This window comes from Netta rufina, assembly GCF_964035555.1.
Source record: "Netta rufina genome assembly, chromosome: 4".
NCBI classification, from domain to species: Eukaryota; Metazoa; Chordata; class Aves; order Anseriformes; family Anatidae; genus Netta; species Netta rufina.
The window spans coordinates 53,402,218-53,429,964 of NC_140127.1; the positions used below are offsets into that span (position 1 = coordinate 53,402,218).

The 27,747-nt window shown below is 35.7% G+C and overlaps 1 protein-coding gene across 1 annotated transcript in view; it reads right to left on the reverse strand.

Moving 5' to 3' along the window:
- WDR19 (WD repeat domain 19) overlaps positions 1-27,747 on the reverse strand; it is a gene marked incomplete at its 5' end in the record, with an annotated part of 30,490 nt that overhangs the window by 784 nt on the left and 1,959 nt on the right. Inside the window, 27 exons of the mRNA XM_084286460.1 lie at positions 1,542-1,665; positions 2,815-2,965; positions 3,729-3,810; positions 3,930-4,054; positions 6,015-6,111; positions 11,104-11,181; positions 11,367-11,435; positions 12,086-12,198; positions 13,575-13,699; positions 13,914-14,060; positions 15,149-15,232; positions 16,202-16,284; positions 16,392-16,532; positions 17,445-17,502; positions 18,626-18,735; positions 19,042-19,152; positions 19,762-19,921; positions 20,478-20,682; positions 21,263-21,410; positions 21,960-22,109; positions 22,612-22,734; positions 23,080-23,186; positions 23,636-23,750; positions 23,841-24,013; positions 24,807-24,877; positions 25,227-25,400; positions 26,631-26,743. Coding sequence (XP_084142586.1) covers positions 1,542-1,665; positions 2,815-2,965; positions 3,729-3,810; positions 3,930-4,054; positions 6,015-6,111; positions 11,104-11,181; positions 11,367-11,435; positions 12,086-12,198; positions 13,575-13,699; positions 13,914-14,060; positions 15,149-15,232; positions 16,202-16,284; positions 16,392-16,532; positions 17,445-17,502; positions 18,626-18,735; positions 19,042-19,152; positions 19,762-19,921; positions 20,478-20,682; positions 21,263-21,410; positions 21,960-22,109; positions 22,612-22,734; positions 23,080-23,186; positions 23,636-23,750; positions 23,841-24,013; positions 24,807-24,877; positions 25,227-25,400; positions 26,631-26,743 — 3,237 coding nt within the window. The remainder of the gene's footprint in view (positions 1-1,541; positions 1,666-2,814; positions 2,966-3,728; positions 3,811-3,929; positions 4,055-6,014; positions 6,112-11,103; positions 11,182-11,366; positions 11,436-12,085; positions 12,199-13,574; positions 13,700-13,913; positions 14,061-15,148; positions 15,233-16,201; positions 16,285-16,391; positions 16,533-17,444; positions 17,503-18,625; positions 18,736-19,041; positions 19,153-19,761; positions 19,922-20,477; positions 20,683-21,262; positions 21,411-21,959; positions 22,110-22,611; positions 22,735-23,079; positions 23,187-23,635; positions 23,751-23,840; positions 24,014-24,806; positions 24,878-25,226; positions 25,401-26,630; positions 26,744-27,747) is intronic.

Here is a 27,747-nt window from a genome sequence, read left to right on the forward strand (position 1 = left end):
GGGGGCTGAGGTGGTGATCTATTACTGCAAGAAAGTCTCAGCAACAGCATCCTAAAGGTCTTGAATTTAAAAACACCACCACCACCCCACCATAATGCTGTTACTTATTGCATAAATTCTGTGACTAGAAAAAGAGCTCTGAAGGAGACAGCTTTTTCATTACTATTTGTATTTCCTTTTTTTTTTTTTCCAAAAAAATAAGTACTAAATTACCTCTTTAAAATTATTTTAGTTTGGCAATTTTGTAATGCTATTTACAAATCTGTGTGGAGAGGGCTGTTTATACATTTACTGAGGTGTTTTTTTGGTGTTACATGATATTCAAAAAATGTCCCCAAGACCCATCACCTGAGCCTGAGGGGTGCATTTGACCTGAAGCAGGGATTATTTCCTTTTTTTGGTATGGTTTCCAATTTGCTCTTGATGCAGAGAATTCTTATATAGGTTGGTCAACATTATAACATGCAACAGTGCCTTGAACTGTATTCAGCAATTTATGCTCTAATACAATATGCGACAGTAAACTCTGATGCTTTCAAAAGATACTAGAAAATTCTGCAGTCCTCATGATGCTACAACTAGCTGTGATGTAATTGAGCTATAGCGAAGAGCCTAATTACGTGAAATATACATGAACGGGTACTTTGGTTTTTGGCTTACAAAGATGTATTTAAAAACTTTCTTTTCCCTTAAGATAGTACTTCTGAAATATTCTGGTAATCCAATAGTTTTTAAAAAAGCTATTATTAATATCTTTTGTAAGACTGATTCTTTAGTTTTAATAAAGAATGTTTACTTAAGCAGGCATGGAATGCTGGAGTTAATCTGTGATTGCTCTGTAAATCTAGTATGACAAATCACTTCAACCTTGTAAAAACAGTGTTTGTAATGATGCTGGTAACAGTGAGAGGCATAGCGCTGCCGCTGCGAAATGCGCTCCATGCCTCTTCAATGTACTGTAAAGAATTCTGAAACAAAAATTCTTGTAATCAGTAGTACTGAAAAACCAAACCAATAATAAAGCTTGGGGCACTTGCAGGGTTTTGTTTAAATTCTGGGTGGTCCTAACAATAGAGTTCTGAGGAGCCTGTCCCTTTCCCTTTTATAAAAGCAGTCCTGCCAGCTTGAAGTTCAGGGGAGGAGAGCTTCACAAGCACTTGCCCAAAGACCAAAGGGGAGCTTTTACATCCACCAGTAATGCTCTGCCACACATGAGCTGCACCCAACTCTGCAGGTGATGGGTGTTCAGGGCAGTCCTGGCACACAAGCTGCTGTCTCAGGGAGGTGAAGCCTCCCAGAACCACTCTAATATTAACTGTCAGCCCCTAGGGGCCAGCACCAGGTAGGTGGTAGCCAAGGCCGCTGCTGGGTGTTCCTTCAGTGACAGCTGAAGGCAAGCATGAGCTTCACTTGTTAACAGCTTGGAAAAAAAAACAACAAACAAACCTTATGTTGAAACTACAAACACAGTGAAGGTTCTATTTTTAAGTACTAGAAGAATTTAAAAAAGCTTTGCGCTCAGCATCGCAGCCAGCACTCACGGTGGCAATGCAGTAAGGCAGGCTGTTCTTGCACCCGGGACACAGGAGTTCACACTCGGGGAGCTGGAAGGCGCAGTGCGGACAGGCTGTCGTTGGCTCTTCTGCCTCGGTTGTGTCAGGACGCCTAGAAGTAAGGCACCAGTGGGAATAAAAATGCAAGCTCTGAACTCAAATAAAGATGTTTTACAATGCTTTTGATACTTAGCAAGTGTTTTTCCTTTTAGCTAGCTGCATGGCTTCCAGTGGCTATTTTGTGTTCTACCAGATAATTTCCTGCAATTATCGCCTGAGGTTCATCACCATTATATAAAGTCAGAATTGGGTCTCTTTTTTGTCTAATTGTAAACAAGGTAGCTTTTTTTTTTTTTTCTTTTAAAGCCCTAGCCTATCTTGATACTTTGATAGCTTTCTTTCAGAATTTCTTGTCACAAAGTAACAAGAATTAAAACTGCCATCCTGCTGGGCGAATACTGCATCACAAGCTTATTTTCATCAACTGCTTGGCCAGACATCCTGCACCTCATTAAGGGGAGGTGGAAGAGAAGGGTGGTTTTTTTTTGTTTTTTTGTTTTTCCAGGGCTTTTACATGGCCTATTAATGTTTAATGTTCTTGGGCATATTTATAGATAAATAATTTAGATTTACTTTCAGCATTTTTTTCATTTTACCAATGAATGGGGTACATTTTTCTAATGCTTAGCCTAGCAATTTTTGAGACGAGGTGGCTTCCCATGCTATCCTGACAGTTTGTAGGAAGACTTATTTCACATATACTTAACATGAGCATGTACGTGCCTTGCAGTGGCCTATTCTTCTGTTTCCATTTAAACCTGAGGCATGGATAAGCATGATAGACTAAGGACAAGTCAACACAACTTTTAAAATCGATGTCCTATTTTTAGAAGCTTCCTGGAATTTTCTAGAAATATCAAAGAAATATCAACCAGCAGTAGGGATGGACCTTGCGTGAATTTAAAACAAAATGGTTAAAAGACACTAAGCAGGATAGGATAAATGGTTCTCACAGGACACTGCTCTGTTCAGCATGCTCATAAAATATGATATTGATGCCAGCTCATAAATAATATTGAGACTTAATATCAGTCAGCATCAAAGAATTCCAGAAGAACTTTGAGACCAAATGACAAGAGAATATAAGGGGTGGGGGGAGCCAGGGCAACCCTTTAGACCATAGGCTTTAGGAAAAAAAATAACATTGCAAATAAAACCTTGATATTAGGTACATCTGAAAACACATATTAACACTGCTCACCTGACCATTGCTTCAATTTTCTTTTTGTATTTCGGATCTATTTTATTTCGATACTCAGGCCTCATCAACATGGCAGCAAAATTGAAGGCTGAGTTCTTCAGTCCTGCTCTGTGACACTCAATTACTGTTGAAGTCAAAATTGGTACGATGTCTGCAACAGAATGAAATAATACCAAATATTTATTTACCAATATTAACGTTGAAAGCCTTTGAGCTACTAGGGCTTAACATGTATTGATGAAAAATGACAGTGTTTGTCTCCTGCCTCACAGTGCAGTTGCACAAATCTGCAATTCCCATAACCAAAAATGTTTTCACCTCTCACTGCCTTGCACTTCTGAAGCCTAGCCTGGCAGCAGGACGGTTTTGATTACAAGAATTTCTCACAAATCTGGTCAATGCTATTTAAAGACATAATTTTTAATGAAGTATTTGGAAATGGTGGCTGTAGAAAGATAAAACAAACTGGGATTACAGCTGACCTGTGACACAGCGAAGGGCCTGTGTGCACATGCAAAGACATGTACTCACTGTCAGTACTGTGGGCATATGTGACAGGAGTCTGCACACAGCAGTTTCAGAGAAAATTTGTCTTTAAGAAAGCTCGAGATAACAAAAACTGGTATTTTACAAAAACAAGGCTGATTACAACCTTGTGATAAAGTCACAGAATGGATCAGTTCATTACATACGATCCTAAGACTTGTACATTACTCAGTTAACTTGGTGTTGCAGTCACAGTGGTTTCAGGACGCTGTCAATGAGGGGTGAGGAAGCCGTGTGTTGAAGGGCTGTGCTGTGGAGGAGGGCAGGGCACGCTGACTGCTCTTTGTCGCGTGTGCAGTAAGATTGCAGGAGGACGATGCAGCTCTGACACAGTGGCTAACGAACTCCTCTACGCTGCCAGTACTTACGTGACGGGAACTTGCTGATGTTGTTGGCTACACGTATGAGCATGCGCGCTCCCTTCATGTGATCTCCGCGTTTCACATGAGCCTGGAACACAACAAACAGCAAATTAACTGCAGCCTCCAGAGAGTATGCATCCATACCTACACTTCAGTAAAGCAGACACTGTGCAACAGATGTGCAAACTCAGTTTTTAAGTTCAGTACCTTTACTAAAATATAGCTGTGTAGAATCATAAGGTTTGTAGCCATCTCAGAAGGAATTTTAATCTTCTGGGTCTTTAATTCTGAATACATACTGAAAAGAACATCATGTGCATTTCGGTAGTTTCCTTAAAAACAAACAATACCAAACAGTAAATTTACCTTTTCATAACAATTTCTTTACTAATATCATAAAAAGAAGCTAGGCAGAAAGCTATATTGACTCTTAGAGCAAAACCTTTGCATGACAATTTCTTTGGAAAGTCAGAAGCAGCTGCTTGTCACAGTATCCTAAACGGTATCAGCCAGGGAGTTAAATAACAAAAACATTACTCTTGCAGAAGATGTCTAACAGCAGCAAAATACACGTGTAAATGACAATTTTGCATAATAAAACTTAAAAAATGGAAGATGCTGTATCCCATACATTGCTCCCACAATAGAGAAAAGGTTCTATGAGGGTATCAGAGCACTGAGACCTGTTACCTTTTTCTGTTCTTCAGTGTCAGGTATTTAAAAGTTATTGCTTAAATTTTAATGTAAAGAACTTCTACTTAATCATTTCCTCTGACATCTCCTTCCCTCTGCAACCGAACAAGCCCCAGACCTTTCAGAAATGATTTACATTGAGTGTTACTTCACTAGATTACACTGCTTCAAGGTTACTGCCCCAGATTTTCCAGAAACCACAGGATTCCATTGACTTATCAACACAGCTGAATTAGTTGTTTCAGCAATGGTTTTTCCCTACATCTCTACAAAGCAATTTGTTTTGTTTCGTTACAGACTGCCACTGAATCAAGCTGCTGTATTGGTGTGACAGCTGAGTATCACTCCCGAATTGGTTGCTGGAAAACAGCATTAATTTTTCACGCTGTGTTACTGACTCTCAGTATAGCATGGCCAGTCTTAAAACCAGGTGAACATAAAATGGCACACCCAAAGGGAAACACCCAACAGTACAGGCTTATGTTTAAGTCTTAATGGATTTTTAAGGAAAAGAATAAACGACATTAGTGAAAATTTCAAAACCAAACTCGCTGAAATCTCCTGAAGGAAGAGGGGAAAATCTAAACCTGTGCTTCTGCAGAGGAAGCGGTTACTGCAAGACAGGTGACTTTACTGAGAAAAATGCACTGCTTATGTACACACTGCTGCAGAACACATCGATACTGGCAGGGAATATGCCATACAACACAGGGTACTGCATTTTAGGAATATATTTTCAGATTCACAGCAGCTAGTGAATTGAATAATTAACCCCCTGAGCCTTTACATTTCTTGCTTACATAATTAGCACAAATGAATTATTTACTGCTATGATGAATTGGAAAATCGTGCTTTTCAAGGGCATAAGAGATTTCCCCCCCAGCTTAGCCCCATGCTAAGGAGCAGTCCATAAATGTTAATTTCCATGGGCATAACTGTCCTCTTGTTCCTGAGGCTGCTACTTTTCCTTTAGAGATATCTTTCTTAACTTATATGAAATGAAAAGTGAGCAGTGTTACGGTAGGGCTGTCGCCATGGTTACAGAGAAACGCAGCTAATGGAGGAGACAGAAATAAAGGCTAGAAACAAAATTAGCTAGTTTATTTTTTTCTGTTTCTAACTTCAGGGGAAAACATGGCTTAAGTAAACAGGTATCTGATCCTTCAGCAGAAAACATCTCCTGTACACATCTCCCACTGAAAAAAATCAAGAGCTTAAATGTACAAAGACTAAAGGATCAGTAAACTGCTTGCATGTAGTTTAACTGCAGTTCTAACGTCTGTGCTATACAGATAAGCAGAGTTGCAGCTAGACTCCATTAATAAATTTACTTGAATATAAGGAATGCAGCTATCTTCCATAATTTTCTGTTTTCCAAGCATGTAATATGCAGTTACGAGTCCCAGTCTTTTCACAAAGGCTACTTCAAAATCAAAACTAAACTTGAATATAATTAAAACTTTGTATTTACGGAACAGATTTGTTCTAAGGCTATACAGGATATATTACACAGTGCAATCCTGTATCAATAATGGTACCTGCAGTACTGCAAGGCTGTAGCATCAGATACGTTGTGAAATCAGGAAGAGAAAGGCTTACCTGAGCACTGCTCCTCCCTGGCAATTATGATAGCAGTCCTGGCAGCTTCTCGGTACTGCTTCAGTGCCATGTACAGGCGGAATAGGTACTTGGCATCCTTAAGTAAACGATACAAAAGCAATTAATACTGACTAAACACATACTGTGGTGTTGCCCTTCTTGACCTGCCTATCCCACCACCACGCTTTCCAAAGGCCGTGGACAAGCTGCCCTGTTTGTGAAGTGCTGTCCACACCACCAGGCTCTAGCCATGCTGCATTCTTTCCCCCGGGAGCTCTGGCTGCTCGGCCAGGGCCAGATGAACGCCCTCTGAGGGCCCCGGGGTTAGCTGCCCCCCCTGTGGGTGGAAAGCTAACAACTTCCGACCCAAAGTCATCTACGGCAATAGAAGAGAACCAAAGGACTCCAAAATCTTCCTCGAGATGCTTCAAGTTGTGTTGTGGCTCTAGATGCAGATAGTGCTTAGCGTGAATAAGGATGACTACAGCTGGTCATTAAAGTGTGTATTGCACCAGGACAATAGGGTAGACACCCAAGACAGATAGAACAGTTGAAAATTATGGGGACAATCAGCTAACGAAGTGCATAAACTTTCTGATTTGCTACACTACATACTGTTAATATAACAGGACTCAAGAATGGCAAATGCAGCAAAGGGTTCAACCAAGAACTGGCAATCCAACATCAAAAAAAGTAGTGAAATCTTTTCAAACCAAAACTTTAAAAAACAAGATGGCAGTATGGGTATCCAAAGTTCTAGCACACTCATCAAGAGAACTGCGCTTCCATGAGTACTTTGAGAAAACCCTCAAAACCCTTTTGTTATTCCTAAAAATACGGCCAAGATACAAACTGCAAGGTAACATAGCCTTGCTTATGATGAAAAGGAACAATTATTAAAAAAAATAATAATAAACTGGCCTAGGACCACTATTTTATATCAGTGATTTCAAAAATGGAATTAAAAAAAAAGTGCATAACACTCTTTGAAATAGTCAAGATTAATTTAATCTGCAGTACTGTACATAATGGTATGTTCCCAATTTAAATATAGGCAAATCACAAAAAAAAAAAACAAGACACTGGTAGCTTTATGGACAGCTTAGCAAAACCAAACCAAACAAACAAACAAAAAAAAAGAAGCCAAACACAACTAATTCTGTGATATTATTAGTAAAAACCAAACACTTTCAAAGTATATATTTATGTTAAAATAATACAAAAAAATCTTTAGAAATAATTGGATTAATCAACATTGTGCTGTTCTCTGAAACACTGTGTAGATTTTGTATGCAAGTCTCAAACACACAAAAAAGAAGAAATTCAAAGGAAGAGAAATACGAAAGGTATAAATAAATTTCCTGATAAAGAAGACAACTGCAAAGGTTAACTTCTTACTTGAGAGTCAGGGAAAAAAAAAAGAAAAAAAAAAAACAAGAAAAAAATCACTGAAATAAAAGCAAGAGAGAAAGACTAGTATACAGGAAGAAAAAGGGAAAATCAAAATTTTTTTTAACTCTCCATATGAGGCAAAATGTTAAGTGACTGAAAGTAAACTAATGATGGAATGGAATTTTAAGTAACACTCAATCCAAAGTTAGAACATTAGAAGTACCTTAATTTAACAATTTTGAAACAGTTGTTTGGACAATAAAGTAAACACAACTCTGTCTATTAGTGAATATTATTTATCCTGAGTTCCCTGAGTTGAGCCAAAAGAAAAATATTAAGAGTGGTAGATCAGGATGTAATTTTCCCCAGCTCCTGACACCTCCTAATGCTGACACAGACAGCTGCTACACCAAGGGTAGCAGAAGGCTGCACTTCCCTGTCCAGGTTGCACCTCTCCCTGTTCTCCTGCCCAGGAAGAAGGATCCTGTCCCAGGGAAGACCAGCCACCCAATGGTATTTGCCATACCCCTATTTGTCTTTTCATTAAATAAAATATTTCAGTAACTCACACAGCAGCTGTATGTAGAAGAAAATATAAAAGTAGAAGGTGTTTAAGAAGAAGTGAGTCTTACATTCTACTTTCATATCATAACCTTAGTCGTTTTAAAAGCAATAAATAGAGGAAGGAATAATCACTTGTCAACACATTTCCTAAAATCTTCAGAAAAAAAGAATTATTGCAATCTATCTGATCTTAATTTTAGATAGGTAAAATTTTAATTTAGTTTTGCTTTTTAAACCACTTGTACTTAGAAAATATGCACACATAAAACAGCAGAAGCTTGCTAGTTAATGTTTCCTGAAAAAGACAACAGGGGACACATGAAAAATTAAGAATTTCTGCAAGTTAATAAATACAACAGTCAACATAATAACACATTAAAAGAAAGAGTTCATTATTAGACAGTAGTGTAGCAAAATTATGCTAGCTATAACAATTTTGCTAATATGGTACTTCATTAAAATCCCATAAGGTTGTTGGGTGAGAAAAGCAACCAGGCTGCTCTGAGCCATTACCTGGTTTGAAGATGAATGCCGAAAGGATTAGCAAGCTTCTGCTGCATGGCTATTTTAAATTCACTCTCACTTTCAGCTTTACAAAAATACTACCACATAAAAGCTGCTATTCTCTAAAACCAACCCCAAGTGCTTGGTAGGGCTCCGTAGCATAATAAGGATAAGGGTGAATTGCTTTCTAAGTCGATTTTTTAAACAAATAGGTATGAGTCAATAAAGTAAAATTATGTTACTCACTGAGAGAGACTATGGCAGATTGGATTATAGCATTCAGAAGAACAAGAAAGAGCTTTTAAACACAGAACAGAAAGCTCTACATTGAATTTTAAAACAATGTTAAATATGGCAATTACAGCATTCACACGACTGCTGGATGTCTTGTAAAATCTTAAAAACCTCTTCACTATGGAGATTATGCTTTAGCTCGCTTCCCTTACCCCATCCTAGGCACTACGTGTTTCAGCCAGATGGCTGGGCTGCTGCTCACAGAAGACAGACAGGATGGTACAGTTTCTATCCACCCTACTTTCAGCATAAATATGAAGTTACTTCTGCTTACACAGATGCTGCTCAGATTTTTCACACTTTTTTTCTAATGGCTTCATTCTCTTCTGGTCTCTTGCAGTTGGATTCCATTTGCTTCATTACGTTTTGCTTCTCTCAAAACTATATTATTGTTCAACTTTCAAACCATAGATGAATAATAAAAGGTAAATAAAAATAGATCCTATAGACACAGGATTTTTTTCCTTAATTTTAATTTTATCAAAGCCAGGTTGACTCAGCCATCAACCATCTAGTTGTGTCTAAAAATCTAACATATCAAATCCCCAGTCTCTTGACACTATATGGAGAGCAGAGAGACAGAATTTTTAATCTCACTAAAGAATCAAAAACCACATCTGTAACATTAGGGGTGAAACAGACTTACTGCCAAGACCACATCACCTCCATCATTACCAAACCTTACCCCTCAGTAAGGCAGAATTCACTTTCTTCTATAAATATAATTTTGTATCTGACTATATTTACTGTGAGTTTGAGCTCGAGAGCTTAAGTTCCTTGACAGAGGAATAAATTGCAGACTGCAGTGCCTGCACCTGAGGTCTGGCTTTCACAGCAGAAAACCTTGGGTGCAGTGCCATTTGGCTCACTGATTACACACCAGCAGTCACCCTGCGAAAGAGCTGTTTGTCATCGTAACCTCAATGCTGATGTTCTGATGTCTAACACTGTATTTACAGTGGATGTTTTAATCTTCCTTGAAAAAAAAAATCACAAACTGAGTATGGTCAAAGTTTACTTCTTGCGTTTCAAGCATAAATCTAACATACGTTCTGCTTACGCTGTGAATTATCCTTTTCTATTATTACCAAAGCAATATTGGCTACTAATACACAAAAATCTGTCAGCAAATACCTTTCAACTCCCACATGACTATCTACACATAAGAGATGAAATAGTCTACCAAAAGCCTTTTATTACACCCAGTGAATGCTTTGCAATTAACAAAGGAGCAGGAATACTGGAAGTAAGGGCAATGGTCATTTCTAAATTTTATCGCGTGACTTTAAAAGAAGCCTCATAGCTGCCTCTTAGCACACAGAGCACCTCCTAAACTGTATACAAGAAAAAAAAAAGTGTTTCTAAGGATCCAAGGAAGATTTCCTATGAATGACAACATACAAATCAACATCCACAGTATTTTATTTGCCTGTTGTTAATCAAATTTCCACACTAGTAAGGTCTGACATCAAAAACCTTCAAATGTACTTCCTGTTATTTCATTTTCCTTTTTATCATAAATATGTATTCCCCAACACAGAGCAGAAACTCCGTTTTAGTTTACAGAACTGCAGCCTCTATTTGCAGATAAAACTAACTTGATGAATCTGAACTTTAAACTAAACACCTGTACATAATAAGAAATCCAATGAGATTTTTTTCAAAAAAGGGTTTCATTGTCATATGGGCATTCACACAAAGCAGGCACATTTTCAGGTGATCTCAGTGGCACATCTTCCCTTCGATTCCCACTTTAAAACTGAACTGCTTTGCGTTAAGCTCTTTTTGAGAACACGGTCATTGATCACTTAAGAAACAACAGAGAGCTGAATAATTCTGAAAATCTATCCACAACTTTTGTCTTAAGTTGATGTGTAAATGGTTTTTGTCCTTCATTCACTAACTACTACCTTACTTTCTTCCACTGCAACAGCAGTAGGACCAGTCCCCCATTCTGCTAGAAAATAACACAGTGCCATAGCTTGTTGAGACACACATGCTGACTGACCATCTGGGAAAGGCAGCTGCCAGTTGGCTAGCTGCTATGACCAAGCAGCTAAGTTTGTCTCTTTTCCTCAGTGTGAGCATTAATTTGGACCTATTCTGCGAAGCTCAGAGAAAGATGCTTGTACCTAAGATAGTTACTTGCTTTCTTATCTTTCTGAAGATGGAGTTACTGGGTGAAATGGATCAAAGAATGATCGTATGTGTATTGCTCCTTAATAAGAGTAAGCTGAAAAGCAATCTGTAGCTACCAAAAAAATAGGACAAAATAAACTCAAAAGACCTTACATTACAGCAACAGGATGCAACAGCAGTGATAGAAATCCAATACCTTAGGCATGCCATCACTCTCTCCCATAAGATAATCTATCAGCTGATTTGTTAGGGCTTCATCTTTTGCCTGTCCCACCTATTAAATAAAGACAGAAGAAATTATCATGACATGAAAGAGAAAGGAAAAAATACTTATACACAAGGAGACTTTTCATTAAAAACTGAAACTAGATATATTGACACTAAGAAAATGCAACAACACTGAAAGTAAACCTCTTGAAAATACGATTTTTTTGTTGTTGTTGTAACAAAGTTACTTACTGTTTCAATTGCCATTTCTATAGACAAGTTATCTTCTGTATTTGGACTTTTTATAAAGTGCTTTAATGCCTAGAATGAAATAGAAAAAAAGAGTTAAAACTGAGATACATGAAGTTAACATTTTCCTCACTTTTATTAAGTTGCTTCTTTCTGTCTTTTGACAGAAAAGTGGCACACTGGATGCTTATCTTGATTGTATTTTACAGCCATCAGGATAACCACATATGCTATATAGGTAGTACCAGCTCATACTCCTGCAAGTAAGAGTACTTACATGTAGTAAGCATTATCTGACAGACCTGTGTGTCAGGAGTATCAATTGAAATACTTCCTTCTTTTAAAATAATGGTTTAAGTTTGGATATGCAACACTCTTTAATAACCTATTTTTTCAGTGACCAAATCTTCACTGATTAAGCAAATAAACTAAGTAAATTCTACTTATACATTCACGCCATTTAGAGATTCACAGAGAATAGTGTGTTGTTGATTCACCTGGAGCCTCTGCTGTTTGAAAAATGTATGTGCATGACACTGTATAATTCATAGAATCCAATAATAAATATAGAGAGCTTACTCTGATACAAAAAGGTGTAAAAAAATCTAAGTCGTTAAGGCAGATAAAAAGTCTACCATGAACTTCTCTAATCTGGAAGTCCTGTACTTTGGACAGTTTCTATAACCATTTAACTCTCATTGGCTTATCTTTTAAGTACTGACCCGCGCATATTGGCCACAAAGCAAGAAAAATTTTCCTGCTTGAAAATGTTTCTTTTCTCCTTCAAAATACAGTGCAATGCTCTGATAATCTTCATTGCTAGTATTCTCAGAACCTGCAACACAAAGAAAGCAAGGATAGCAGAGCATTTTTATTAAGTAAGACAAAAGCCTACCAAAGAATTAAATTCCTATTTTACAAAGAAAAACAATGCCAACTAGACTCAAATTCTTACACATTTGTTTTTCTACTTAATCAAAGACTAAATATCAGACACCAGGAGCTAATAACGCAGCGTAACAATTGTTTCCATAGGTTTTACGCTGTAATGGGATTTCTGTTTTTTATTTAATGAACATAATAAAATGGCATTACTATGACCCAGGAATTATTATTTTTTTTCATCATGTCTTGGCAACAATAAAACAGAACAAGTAATTATGAGATTATCACTCGGATTATTTTCACAGTTTAAGAATATGAGGGTTTATCTGTATTGCAGAGTAAAAGACTATCAGGAGCAATCTAACCATGCAGTACCAGGGAATACTACCAAGTCCTCTAACCAAATTTCCATTTTATTGTACACATCTAAAACAAAGACAGACACTTCTTCAGTGTAAGTTTTAAAGAGTTTTTCTACCAACTTAAATTACAATTTGGAAAACCCTATTCTGGATAGGAGAGAAGGAAGAAAGCATAAGGAATAATAGGATAATACTGTCTACCTTGAAAGCCAAACTCACTGTAGTCAATCTTTTATAGTTACCATAGCAAGAATAGATTTTTAAAGGAAGAGATTAATCAATAACATGAGATAATTTCATAGAAACTTAAGTATTTATGTGAAACTGTGTCCACAAAGAAGCCTGCCTGACAGTGGAGAAAAACAGAAAATGTGTTGCAAATCATCAAGCTAGCCACTAACTGACTTGATAACCTGAGGTAACAGTGAGCTTCTCAGCAAGTCCTCCTTTTGCCTCCCACTGAGACAACAGCAGGCCAAGAAGGGCCTTAAGGGGAAACAAAAAAAGGACAAGTAACATGAACGTGTTAAAAAAAAAAAAAAAAGAAGAACCATGACAAAAGGAAAAGAGGGGATAAAAATCAATTTTACTAGTAAAAAATCTAAGTTTCAGACTAATAGTACTAAATATATCAAGGTCAAAGAAAACAATTCCACGACTGACACAGGAAAACAGTCTAGACAAATGCTTTACCTCTGTAGATAAACAGAAAAAGCTCTAACACAGTCAAGAATTTAAGAACAACCTATGCTGGGGATCATGGGAGACACCCAAGCTGAAAGTGAACCCTAGCTTATAGGTCTGGATTAGACACAGGGTGACAAATCCGAACATGGTGACTGAAAATAGACCAGAAATGGAAACCAGATTTCACAGCCCTTGTCTTATCATTTCAAATTGGTCTAAAGCAAGGAAAAGAATAGCACAACACATTGCAAGCAAACAATTGAACTGGAATACTTACTGATGATATCAGCATAAATCTCCATCTTGTTGTGTTGTTGAGCTAATGTGAAAGCCTCATTATTGCACTTGGACATGACCAGGAACTGGATGGCAGAGCCATAGTCACCAAGCTTCAGGAAGAATCTAGTCAAAACGAACAAACGAATACTTCAGTTAAGTAACATAACGAATAATACTCCAAATGTTTTAAGAAACATACTGTATTTTGTGGAATGTATATGGGTGGAATGTATATACTGAGAACAGTTTTAGTCTCAGACAACAACATGGAAGAAAGAAACATTGTTAATAGCTCTCAAAGGGGACTGATTTTTTAATCTATATCATGTATTATTACCTGGCCACCATCTTTGCTCCATCAAGAGACTGTGTTTCTCTCACAATATTAACGGCCTTTTCAGGATTATTAAGATGATCCAAGTACAGTCGGATTACGCTGTCCCACTGTTTTGCATTTTCATAAGCCATCACAGCTTCCTTGTAACTGTAAAAGCAATGGTTTCAGTTTTTCTAACTTTAACTAACTCTTTACAGCATGGTATGAAAGAAAGAGTATTTTACTTCTAAGAGGTTATTCCATGTCATCTTCTTTTCAGTTTGCATTTAATAGTCTTGTTCTGCATTTACCAATATTTTTTTTCTTTATTTATTTTCTTCTTTCTCTCTTTATTTTCTCTTGGGAGATGGAAGGTTGAGACAACAGAAGAATTTCTGCCACAACAGTATTTTTGACCTATTCTGCCAGCATCCCTTTGGGTATATCTTAGAAGTAGTTAATCTGTTCCATCAGTGAACATTATATGTTCCATCGGTTCCATATTAAATCACTTGGGACTGAGCGAACAATAAAATCCAAGCAGACAGCTAACTGCAGAATTTCAAAAATCATACTTTATTCCGCTCTGTAAACAAGTTCAAGAAATTTCTCATTCTCACACTATGCAATTGACATAAATAGTATTTTCTAGTCTTATCGATCCAAGCATTTAGTTTTGGTGGTCTCACATTATAAGCTGTCATTATTCTGAAGCACATTTACTTAGAAACAATGACAAGCAGAAAACTACTTTTTGTGATTAAATATAACCTATTTTGGGCTTTATCATTCAGCCAATAGTTTCACTTTATTCAGTATTTTGCAAGGGCAGTTAAGATGTAACAGTAATTTGTTTTAGAATGAATTTTTTTTCATGATCACTCACACTTTGAATGACCTTAAAAATCACAGCTTTATGAAAGGAGCTGTTAGAAACAAATTAGACTTCAACGCTCTACTAACTGAAATGCTGCATTAGGTGCAGTACCTTAAAACCTTTAATAATTTTTGCTAAAAAGACAGTAATGCTTGGATGGGAGAAAAGAACAAAACAACAATTAAAATACATATTTGATACCAGTGGTAGGTCCTTAGACTATGGTAAAATCTTAATGTAACACTTAAACTTACAGATTTCAGAATCCCTTTTCACAAGGATGTTTTATGCAAAGTTTGAAGTCTTTTATAGAAAGAGCAATGTATTCCATAAACACTAATAACATATTTTATAAATGCAGATAAGCATGCAGACACACCTGCCATCAGCTTCTTTGGCCTTTGCATATTGTAGATGAATCTTTGGAGATGAAACATAAGAAAGAAGCTCACCAACCTTTGCCCTAGATAGACAAGAGAATAGTCATTTAAGAAATATTTTTGATTTCAAATTTTCTCCAGTAAAACACGAGTATTTATATTGATATTGAAAAGGAGTTAGAAAAAGCAGTAATTTAACATAATGTATAAGCTTTGAAGGCACTTTAATATTTTCAGAAGGCTGCACTTGATGGAAATGGAACTGGAAATTACAGACTGCTTCATAGGCATACAGGCCTTAAGCAGCACAGTATCTTCTTTGTTTGAGATGTATGAGCATAAGAAGTGCCGGACTGACCATTTTTGTCTCTGTTATTCTCCAACTCATCTACGGAAGCAGAACAGTTTTAAAACCGTACCTACAGGAGGGGTATTTCTGATCTTTTAATGTGCTCTTGATATTAAAAATGCATAAAACTTAATTTGGTAAAAACTAAGGCCTTAAGTCTCTCCAAAAATTGTGCTTATCCACTGTAGGTTTGACGATAACTAAACTCATTTAAGACGTTAATATTATTGAACATTATGTTAGCTGCTACAGTTCATGATACTGACTCCATTTGAACCACAAACTTAGAATTGTTTCCAACTATCTGAATATTCAGTCTCAGCTATGTATTTTACAACCAAAGAAATTTAATGAACTGAACAGTAACTACAAGAATAAAATGATTAAATCCAGAGTGCACATGTGTGCACACACACACACGCACAAACGACTTAAAATCACACGTAACTAATTTAAACATATCACACAACCAGAAGAAACAGGAAGACTACCCTTCTTTTCCATTAAGACTATAATTAAACCAACATAAGCTTTTGAGAAGATCTGGTGAACACTGTTCTTGTTCAAGCTTGGAGGAGGGAACCATAAAAATCAATGAAATATAAGACATTATGCAGTATTAACAGATTTGTTCTTTCCTAAAGAGCACACAGCACTTCCTCTGTCTCAAGAAATGTAACACTTCCCTGGAACCTGTACGTACCAGTTTTTACACCGGATGTATACTGATGCTGCCTTGTCATAATATTGTCCCTTTTCATACAGCTGAGCAGCTTCTGAAAATTGCTGTAATATTGAAAATCATTATAATATCATTTGTAAATTCTGATTACAGGTAAATATCTTAATGTATTCACAAATTCAACCTTAGCTTTATTAGTTCATCTGCATACCTTCATACTCTCCAGAATAGTTCCACAGTCTCTTTTTAGTAACCTACTGGGATGCTTGATGGCCTGGTTTACCCCTCGACGGATATCTCCCGTTCGAATGGACATTTGAGCTATTCCAGCGAGGCAAGCTTCATCATGTTCCTGGTACTAGCAATCAAATAAAAAGCAGTAACTATATGTTATACATCAGAAACCTCAGCTCACAAAAGCCATAGCAACAAAGCACCGAATCAAATTAACAAAATATTACATGGTCTCAGTTAAATCAACTTTTGTCTAGCAATTCTTGCTTAATTTCAACTATTATTTACTTATTAAGAAGAATTCCACTTAGTTTTCTTCTTAACCTTTGGTCTTAAATTTTTACATTTTACTTACAAAATCTGTCCAGATTCTCTGGCATTCTCTGCCTATAGAGAATGTTTTTACAGTTGGCTCAGCACCACTCCCCTCTTTCCCCAAAACCAACAGTAAAAACAGAAAAAGAAAGAAATATTACACTTGCAGTATCTCTTCATTTTTTTTAAAGGTGGTAATTTCATGTCTTGAATTCAGAAAACAATTGTTATTTTCCCTATTACATTTCCCTATTATCACTTGATCTGTTTCATAACAGACATTTTGTAAATATCAGGGAAAATAATGCCAGAATAAGGGATAATCTATTGAACATGATGTTTATTTTCTAATGCAATCCTTCTCTTCCTTTATGCAGATAACAACTCAGTAAAGAAGAACAGAAGGAATAATTAGGACTTTTGTTTTACCAATGAAAATCCTGGCAATATTACTCATGGCATTTGCATGTCTATTATGAAACTGCTCAGATGATAAAAACCTAAGTCTAGTTGTGCCATGTTAATACAATGGCAGTATTAAAGTAGAGAAAGCATCATTCTGTGTATTAAAAATAACAGAAGTGCAAAGACTAGTATCCCAAAGCGGTAGTTGTACAGATTTAGAGCTGAATACAAAAACCTAGTAAATCTGAAACACGACAACTAAATGTTTAGTATGATAGTACACATGCTATCATTACTGAAAAGGAATTACCTTATTGTCTCTAGTAATTCCCTTCTCATAATGCACCAGAGCGTTAATATAATCACCCCTAAAAGAAAATTGAAAGTTATATGGAACAACAGTTTTAACAGGAAGTGATAATTCCCTTCCCACTATAACAGATCTTTGAGACAGGTTATGCATCAATCTGCCTTGCTTTAGACACAAAGATCACATACAAGGATGCAAGGCATACAAAAGATGGAAGGCACACAGTATGTGATTGTGTTTTCCTCACACTTTATTAAGCAATTAGTCAAAAGGGCCATCCGTTTCTCAATTCCTTTACACTGAGACCAATAAAATTCCCCAAAAGACAGGCAAAGAGTACCCAAGTGTGCAATATACCTCAATAATTTAATCTCTACTTCCACACATTTTGCTGGAAAATAAACCAATCTTCTAAAATTATTTAGTATTTTTTCATCATAAAAATTAAAGCTTTTTTTTCTTTCTTCAATATATTCAGTTTTCTTAAGTACAACACAAGTTACAGATGGTCACATAGCTTCAGCTGCCCATTCCCTCCTTTCTGTGACCAGCAAGTGTCCTCCCACAGTTCTAGGGGCATTATGGAGATGCCTATATATTAGTAGAGTTTCAGAAACTCTACTAATATATAGGAATTTTCCCCTTTGTTTTGATGTTAAACCAAGTGTTTAATCTGCAAAGAATTAGCTATAAAATAGACTTAAATATCTGGCAAATGGATGATACATTCTCTCTTCCAGAGACTGTCAGGCTTGAAATTTGACACTCCTCTATCTAAAATGTGTGAGAAGATGAAGGTTCTTAGGTCTTGAAGGAAAGACAGACTAAAGTTTTAAATGCAAGGCTTTCACCCAACATAAGAAGTGTCAAATGCTGTGAATTTTCTCTATTTTCCAAACACTGACCTGCAACAAAGAACTACTAGTAGATTATATAATACAGTTGACCTACCAGTTGAAAAGAACGCAGATATACTGTAATTAATCAAAAATAATTTGCTAACCTACATCTCTAGCATGAAGTATTTACAAAAACAGTCTTCTAGGCACTATAGCTGTGAGAACTGACAGGCTCCCTTTTCAGCAATAACGTAAGCTAAAGTATCTCAATTCCATTGTTTTTCTAATTAGCACGAGCACTGGTTTAATATTTTTATACAGCAGCATTTTAGGAGAACTTACGTGAATTCAAGCTGCATTGCATACTCCTTTGATATGAATGGGATTTGGTCTGGGGCCAACCGCTTAGCCAGCTGAAGCGCGCTGTCCCAGTGTTGCAAGTCTTTTCGCATCTATTAAAAAGAGCAACATTTTCTGATGCAGATATCAAATTCTGAATTGTAATATGAAATTTATACTTGTACAATTATAAGACCATAATATTTATAATACTTACAATATTATATAAATACAATTATAGAGCTAGTGTTCTAGAAGGAAGCAGACAATGTGAGAGAGCTACATACATCCTAAAAGAATGGCAGGTGGTCACACAAGAGCAAGAAGAAAACTATAAAAGGGAAAAATTATCAGAAAGTAAAATATTCCAACATTAAGGTGAACATTGCAGAAAAAAAAAAATCACACATCTTGAATACCTCAAGTGCAGCAGTAGGACGGGAGGATGCCAGATATAAATCCTGAGCCAGATTAAAATCACCAGTAAACATGGCAAGGTGTCCTGCTAAAAGGTTGTGGTCTTCTATTCCCTGTAAAAAGACACAATAGGTGCTACAGAATGTGAAAAGACAAAAAAAAAAAAAAAAAAAAAAAAAAGGTCATAAGCAACATAATCTATTATACACAGTAAAACAATACATCTGGACATTCGACAATTATACGTATCAGATTCTACAAATCAGAAAAAGCCCTCACTTTCTTTTTGTAGCTCAAGACCAGTATTGCAATCACTGTCTAAAATCAGCATTTTGCAGAAGCATATTCTTAAGGTACAATTTCACGTACACTTTTAGAAATCTAACTTCAATCTGCCTAGGAAATATTAGTGGCCTTAAACATTTTCTCACAAATAACAAAGGGAAAGAGTTTGTCTGACACATGGACATATCCTGCTGCTCTCACGCAAATGTGGGAAAGAATGTTGTGCATCCCAGTAGAATGCTGCAACCACTTGAAGAGCAAACTGGCAACAGTTCTGCAGTTTGAATGTTTTTTTTCCTCTTTGACTACTAACTCCCTTGAAAATAATTCACCTTTTATTTAAAAAGAAACAAAATTTCCACATAAAGAATAAGAATTCAGCAATTCTTAAGAATTAATGCATAATGTTTCCCATTAAAAGTGACTTTACATTTTACCTTTATCTGTTCTAGTGACATCACCATCCCAGCATTACCAAATGTCCGATAAACACGTATTGCAAAATCCACCTCCATATGATGTAAGCAGGCTTTGGCCAGTTCATTCCAACCAGATGGGTCATTCAGAAGCCTGCATATCTCCCAGGCTTCAGAAAACCTTCAGAAAACAAAAGTAACTTAAAACTAATATTACTTGTATCTAAAATTCCTTCTCAATACATTTTATTCCTAATACTATGGCAGGGAAAAACCAAGAAGTCTCTACTTCTAAGCCATGGAGAGACAATTACCAGAAATAAAGGAGAACTACAAATATATAACTTACTGCACTGTATTCTCCCATTTCTACCACACTTTTTCAGGAAATCACTTGCTTTTCCTATTCTGGCATTCTTTCCATTATACTGATTTTTCTTTGTTTCATTACATCGTGAGGTGAGTGGGCAAGAATCACTTTTAGCTGGTGTTGGAAGAGCCACTGTCATAGAACCACAGATCAGTTTTGAAAAAATTACTTTTACTTGACAGTGGAAAAACAAATAAAGCAGCAGTTTGTCACTTACTTTGGTCTGCATAGACAACTACAAGGCCTGAGGGATCAATATAATTTATCAATACTCAGTATGACATTTTTAGATCACTAGGATACATTGTATAGAGCTATAAGCACAGAAGAAAACATTTTACACAATATAATTAAAACACAGATGTACCTTTTCAACATTAACGTTTGAGTAAGCATTTCTGCCAGCTCATTAGGTCCAAAGTCTTTCAAATTTCCAAGGAAACTGTGAGTACTGAGATAGATATTGTTTGTTTTCCCACTCTGAGTCTGACAAGTTAGTTCTCCATTATACAGCAGCAAAGGTTTATGGGAAAAGGGGACATCAGTGCCACCTGCCAATATAACCTTGGATCCTAGATTTTAGGATCAGGAAGAAAAGAAGATTTCATTTTAAAAAATCCCTACTTGGTGAAAAACATGATAAGCAGTCAGTGTAGATATGCTGTGTATTAACTCAAAATCTCTAATTCTCAAAGTCATGATCTACTGTACAAGTGTATGCTTTTTCAGCATAGTAAAAATACATAATTAAATCTTCTAAATTATTACAGTAATTTTCCAAATGTTTGTTGATAAATTTATTGGTGTTTGTCAAAAATACAGGAACTGCTATGATTACAGTAAGTGAATACGAGTTTTGTCATCTCGATCCAAAGAGTTTCTCATGAATATTTCAAAATTCAGTTAAAGCACAACATGTACATTTCAGACAAAAGATTATAGTAGCATAAAGCCTGAAGGGTTAAGACCAACTTTACAGAGAAACCTACACAGCAACTATTTTTCTGTTAATCGGTTCCACTTCAAAACTTGTGTAATACTGTTCATTTTCATATGCAGTTATGAAAATATTTAACAGAAAAGAAAAAAATAGAACTTGCTTTGCTTTATTAACTGAAATAGTTAATAAGATTTTAAAAGAATTTACAGTACCTTGAATGGCATCTTTATGAAAGACATAAGTATACGCTTTATCATCATCATAAGCAACAAAAACACCTTTATCCATTGGCCAGTTTTCCCACAGGATTCCTTTAATAGTCGGTGAGAAATTTGGAATCTCATATAATCTATCACTTACCTACAAATAATGCAAAAGTCAAATTACTAGGAAGCAAGACTAATGACACAAGGTAAATTTTCATCATAATAATGAATAAAAATAAAGAAATAAAAGTAGTGCAGAAATATGAAATTCATATTACAAAGAAGTTTTCTTATGAGCAGCGACTCTGAATAACAAACAAAAATTGTTTAATTCATAAAGGAAGTAAACGGAGAAAATACATGTTATAAGCATGATATTTATTTTCCTTAGAAGAAGGGTATTAAGACAGGCAGTGAAACTGAAAGGTAGTACTTGTTACCTGGCTAAATTATCTGTATTTGAATACACAAATGCATTCATTTCTGATAACTACTGACAAGGAAATTAGTATAATTAAATTGTCCTGATCTACTGTGACATTTGTATTTCCTTACATTACCATTAGGTTATCTTCAAGCCTTTCTGGCAATTTCTTCTTCCAACATACAGTGTGTGTAATAGAGAACAAAAAAACTTAAGTCACTCCAGCATGTAAGAGCTTACTTGTAAATACAATGGCATGGGTATCCCACACTAACTTACTGGGCAGTAGACAAAGCCATCACTTTTTTCATCTATGAAAGCCAGTCTGGTTCCATTGGGATCAGGAAAAATTTTTCTCACACCAACAGGATGACGATATTCATTCACATATTGCCAGTCTTCAATGTAGAAATAATGAATAACTCCAGTCTAGTAAGCAATAACAGAAACAGCTAATAATGACACTAATAAATAGCAAGTAGATTATTAACTTGATTGTAGTTTTTCCCTTCCTAGAATTCTGAGCATGGAGAGTGTTTAAATAAAAGTATTTCCACCTTTTTTTTTTTTTTTTTTTGGCTTTCTCCTTCACAGATGTTATTGGGCAGGATAGGAAAACTTGAGGCTTTTTAGGAGGCTGGACCAAAAAAAAAAAAAAAAAAAAAAGGAGGCGATGACCTTATTAAAAAGCAGCCCTTTGCACCAAACACTAGTAAAAGCAAGACTTAACCCTCCTGCCAAAGCATCTCATATAAATTCAATAGTAAAGGAAGTTGGATGCAATTTTGACTGCTTTTGCATAGAAGATAATCCACATTAAATTTCTCAGAAGCATAATTTCTTGCTAAAAATATAATGAGTAATAATCCAAATCATTTGGTAGAAATATATTCTGTTTTAAAAGACACTTAAAAACAGAAATAATACTCACATCTGTGCCATATATGAGGAAGTCACCAGTTAAAGCATGGCATAGAATTCGGCATTTATCATCATCTGCTGGGAAGAGACGAGTTTCCCGTTCTTCCTGAGCATCCAAGCCTTCACTTTCTATCTAAATGTAAAGAATAAAATGAACTTAAACACTACACTGTTAACAACAATGTATCAAAGTTTTACCTGTATCAAACTGTATGCAAATGAGATGAAAACAACTTTTCCTGTCCACGGGAAATAATTCAAAAGAAAACATTTTCTCTCACATGTTCTAGAGTAGTTTATATTTCTAAAGTCTCTAGAAACTCAGTTTTATATTTTAATTAGCCAGAAAAAAAATATCTGAAGAGTTTTTATTTTTATTTTCTTTAACAGAAGATTACACCATTTTCTCTCAAGTTTAAAACTTGTTTAACTTAAATCTACTCATTAGTTCAGCACTCCAAATTGCCAGAGCTCTTACCATATGCAATTGGACTTTACCCTCAAAGAGAGCAGCAGCATAATCAGAATTAAGATGCATGTTTGCAACTGTACCCAGGTACTCCACATCTTTAAGCTTTTTCACATCTACAGATTTCAAACAGAAAAGAAACAGATATAAGCATTTTGATTTTAATAATGTAAATTATAATGTAAATTTGCAGCTGAGTAACCACATGTGAAGAACTCACAAATAAGCAGAGGGACAAGTCATACATGCAGAGACTTTCTTCCTAGCAGTCAGAAAACTAGTTAGAAAGTACAAGAGAATCTCTTCCTATGCAACTGTGACTAATATTGTTACAGTCTTGATTAATCTGTTGTTATTCAAAAAAGGTTCTGGTTAGAGAGGCATGAAAACTATAGACACCACTGTCCAAAATCTGATTATAGCGTAACAAATTTCATCTTACACCATACAAACAACACGAACATTTACCAATTACACAATACTGCACTTAAAAAAAAAAAAAAAAAAAAAAAAAGATACAAAACAATGCAGTAGTTTAAAATAAGAGAATGAAATCTATGCTTACTGTTCTCTCCAAGTGCATAAAACCAAGCCCGATTGTTCATTCCTACAGCCAAATGATAGACACCAATAGCAACAAAACTGGGCTCTACTTCAACAGAGACAGTGACTGGTAGCTCCTGTAAGAAAAAGAGTATCAATTTCCATCCACTATTAATTCTTACTTTACTTTTACCTAAGCAAAGTTTAAAAGGAAGAGGCTAACATACTCCCTCCACGTGGTTGGCTATAGTAACTTCAAGAAGAGAAGTGAGGTATGCGATCCGCGTACTGCAAGCATCTCCCAGGATTGGAAGCTTTGTCAAGAAAACATGAAGGGATGCTCTTCGTGTAGATACTGCCAACAACTGTCCATCATCTGTCCAAGCCAGCTGTTCTACACCTAAAATATTTACAAGTTTTTGCAAAAAATCATTTATTGGACTACCGAAATGAAACCAAGAAACAATTACTTCACTTTAAAATGTGACAATGACAGGAATTCCTACCTAGGAATATGTGTACTAATGTATTACAACCTAACCAATTAATATAATTCCAAGATTAACTAGAATCACTCAAACCAAAACCACAATTTACTAATTTAGCATCTTCCTAAGAGTGAGTATAATAATAACTGCAATATCTGCTGATACTTCAACAGGAGATGATAGCAGTAACTTGTTACTCAAGAACTTATAACATTCTGGAAGCTACTTGCACAAATCAGGATGAGAACACATTAGGCATCATCCCTTAGTCCAAGAGATGCAGAAAAGCACCAAAAAACTCAATCATCCCAAAAATATGGAAATAAGCAGAAAACGGTTAAGTATATTATTTTAGTAATCTGAATAGAACATAATACAGATTCAAAAACAACAACAACAACAAAAAAAAACAACCACAACCAAACCTGAAAAACTGACAGCCTGTAATTAATCAAGTATTCTTAGAGCTGTACTTCTCTATACTTTAAAACTTGTTAGTAATAACTGCATTTTCCCATTTTGCAATGAGTCTCCAAATGTATACTAATTGAGAAAGAAGGACTTTATGGTAATTTCTATATTTATACAGTTTTTCAGCAACAATACTTTTTATTAATGCATGAATGTAAACAGAGTCACCATCAAAATTCTGTTTTACCCGACTGTAAAAATTTAATTCCTCAAGCAGAGGACTATTTAACATACCTTTGTTTTCATCATCCAAGTTTATTATAGCATACATCTCTCTCAGGTCTGACAGATCATGGATTTTAATGCTGAAACAAAAATAAACAGTCATTCTCACTACTACAATTTTCAGTCATCATAAACTGGAATAAACACAATCCAGCCCTATCAAGACAGTCTAATTGAGAAAAATTAGAGCATGAATGTAAAGTGCCTTCTATTTCCTAAAGAGCAATACACACAGTCTCTTCCTTTCTCTCTCGTTATCCGACACTCTAAATAGATATTGCTGCAACTGTACAAAATGATTTGTTCACAGAACTAAAATCTGAGGAAAAGGCACAACTCATCCAGTTTGGAAGGCCTCCAGGGTGGGAAAGAAACAGATGAAGTTACAAGAGATGAACCCTATTTGTTATGTATAAAACCATCCCTTACCAATTGTCTCCACATGATGCAGCTTTGTTCAATGACTGTGATATAGCAATGCTGGTTAGATTATCCTTATGATTATGAGCTTGAAAGATTTCTTGACCTATTTCACGAATGTGTGTAGAAATGACTACAAAACACCCTCGTGAGAAACCAATCATAATGTAGCCATCACCATACCTGTTAAAAAATTACCAGAAGAGATATATTTATGTAGCATGAAAAGCTGTCAATGCCTCTCTTTAATGGGAAAAATAATAAAAGTATGGGAATTTATATATACAGTGTAGTACAATACAGTATAGTACAGATTAAGGTGAAAAAAAAAACACAAATATCTTAAAGGAGAAAAACAAAATTTTCATGCAAGCGTGCTCAGCATTTAATCTTAAATCTTCTTTATTCTCTCTTCTAAATTCTTTAATGCCCTTCTACTTTCAGCAAGCAGAATACATGACAACGATGCGAGGAGAAGGAAGTTGAGTATCATCATTAGAATAAGCATGCCAGAAGATGGAAAATTCCATTTCAAGGTTATGGCTGACTCTGTCACTTCAAAGCTATGCTAAAAACAATAATGGCAGTCATTTTGCCCTTAAGGCATGCTGCTACAAACACAGTGAAAGTACCAAAGCTACAGTGTGTATCTGTGAATAGATGGCTTGTTTATTTTTCATAGTGGCAAATACAAATAATCAGGTTAAACCAGAAATAGTTACTTGTTTGAATTAACCCTGACATGCTGTATCTGATCTGCTTAATTGAAAAAAAAAAATATTACAAATGAAACCGTCTGCTTCCTAGCAGACCGTTAGATCCATATTGTTAAATATGTGGCCATAAATTAAGAAACGTGCAGATACAAATTTTCTTACAGAGTTTAAGTGTTAGCAGTAAGTGTCAATAACACATTGACTGAACAAAGACTGTGTCAAAGATATAGAAACAAGATGGCTACTTCTGGGTACAGAACGGAAACTTCTAGTTAGGGGTTTCTTCAAATGAATATTAACCAATTAGATTACCGAGCAGGGCAGCTACAAGAACTTTACTTAAGTTTGTAAACCCAGAAAAAAAGCCAAAAGATTCAACTCCACCCCCAGCTCTTTCATCAGTTACTCATCCAAATGGAGAGCAACCTATAAAGCCCTCAATTTTATCTACTGTCAGGACAGCAACAGTATTATTGTTCTAAAACAGAGCATACCAATGACGAATACATTTTGACAACACTGCTTTCGTAGCCAGTGAACTGTTAAACAAAAGGATTACAAAATGTAGATTCATACATCCAAGAGAAGTCCAGTGTAAGCAAGGGATATACACTTTCATTTCCAGCTTTTATCAGAACTACTGGGAAAATCTTCAACTTGCTAATATGAGAATGCTGCATTAAGGAAGTCTGCTCACCATCTGTAGGTTACAATACTGCCATAAGACTGCTGAAATTTCAGATCAATCGGGTTATCAGGATCATTCAAATTAAAAAGAAAGAGAGTCTTCTTGCCGACCACTACACTTACCTGCCAATGAATGAAAAGAAAAAATTAACTCAGCAAGAATGGCATCACTTTAAAATAAAGCCCTACATTCTCCCTAAAAGATGAGATTCAGCACTTAAGGGAATCCATAAGAGCCCCATGGATTTGAATCCTGAGCCTTAATCAACAATGGAAGAGATTTTCAGGATATTCCCCTTCTGAGACAGCAGTTCACAGATCTAAATAAAAGCCCAGCAGAGCACACATCTCAAATTCAACATTTGTCCCTGCAGAAGCATTATGCGAACCCATTTCCTCAGGGGAAAAGGCAGCAGGCCACACGGATCCTGTTGGACTATTCTCAATTGAACAACAACGTGTTTTTCAATCTACAGAATTTCCATCTGGAATGTTGTAGTGATGGCTATCACAACACTGCTATTTCAAGTAACTTGCTGAGATTTCAAACACAAGAACACCAATTCGAACACACACACACACACACACAAAAAACACAAACCAAAACAAACCAAAAACACAAGAAACAGCCTGATCAGTTTGTATTAAACATGCATATTTACAGTTTGATATCAGTCTAGGTAAGCACATTTATTTTGATGAAAAACACAAGAGTTGTTAGACTTCATAGTCAAAAGCAGGGTGATGGAACTTTTTTTCTTTTAATATTTTTGTTACCATAATGTGTGTGATTGTCAGGCAAGAGTAAAGCACTCATTTTAGAAAAAGAAAGGAGAAGGAGATTGTTTCACCTTTTTCTTTAACAAAGATACTTTGAAGGGCTGTTTACAAGTTCATTTTACATTTCCTTCTGTTCCAGCCCTCCTTGTCTAAAAAGAAGAGGATGGTTTATTTGTAATATAAGTGCTGAAAGACTGAAATACAAAGCTGTACTTTGACATAGCAGGTATTTTAAAGTTGAGCATGTGCTGACCTAGAAATCTATCAATTCAGAAATACAACTCAAATTCAGACCTGCATTTCCTAAATTTATCTCAAATTTTCAAGTGTGTTTTGTGTCTCTTAAG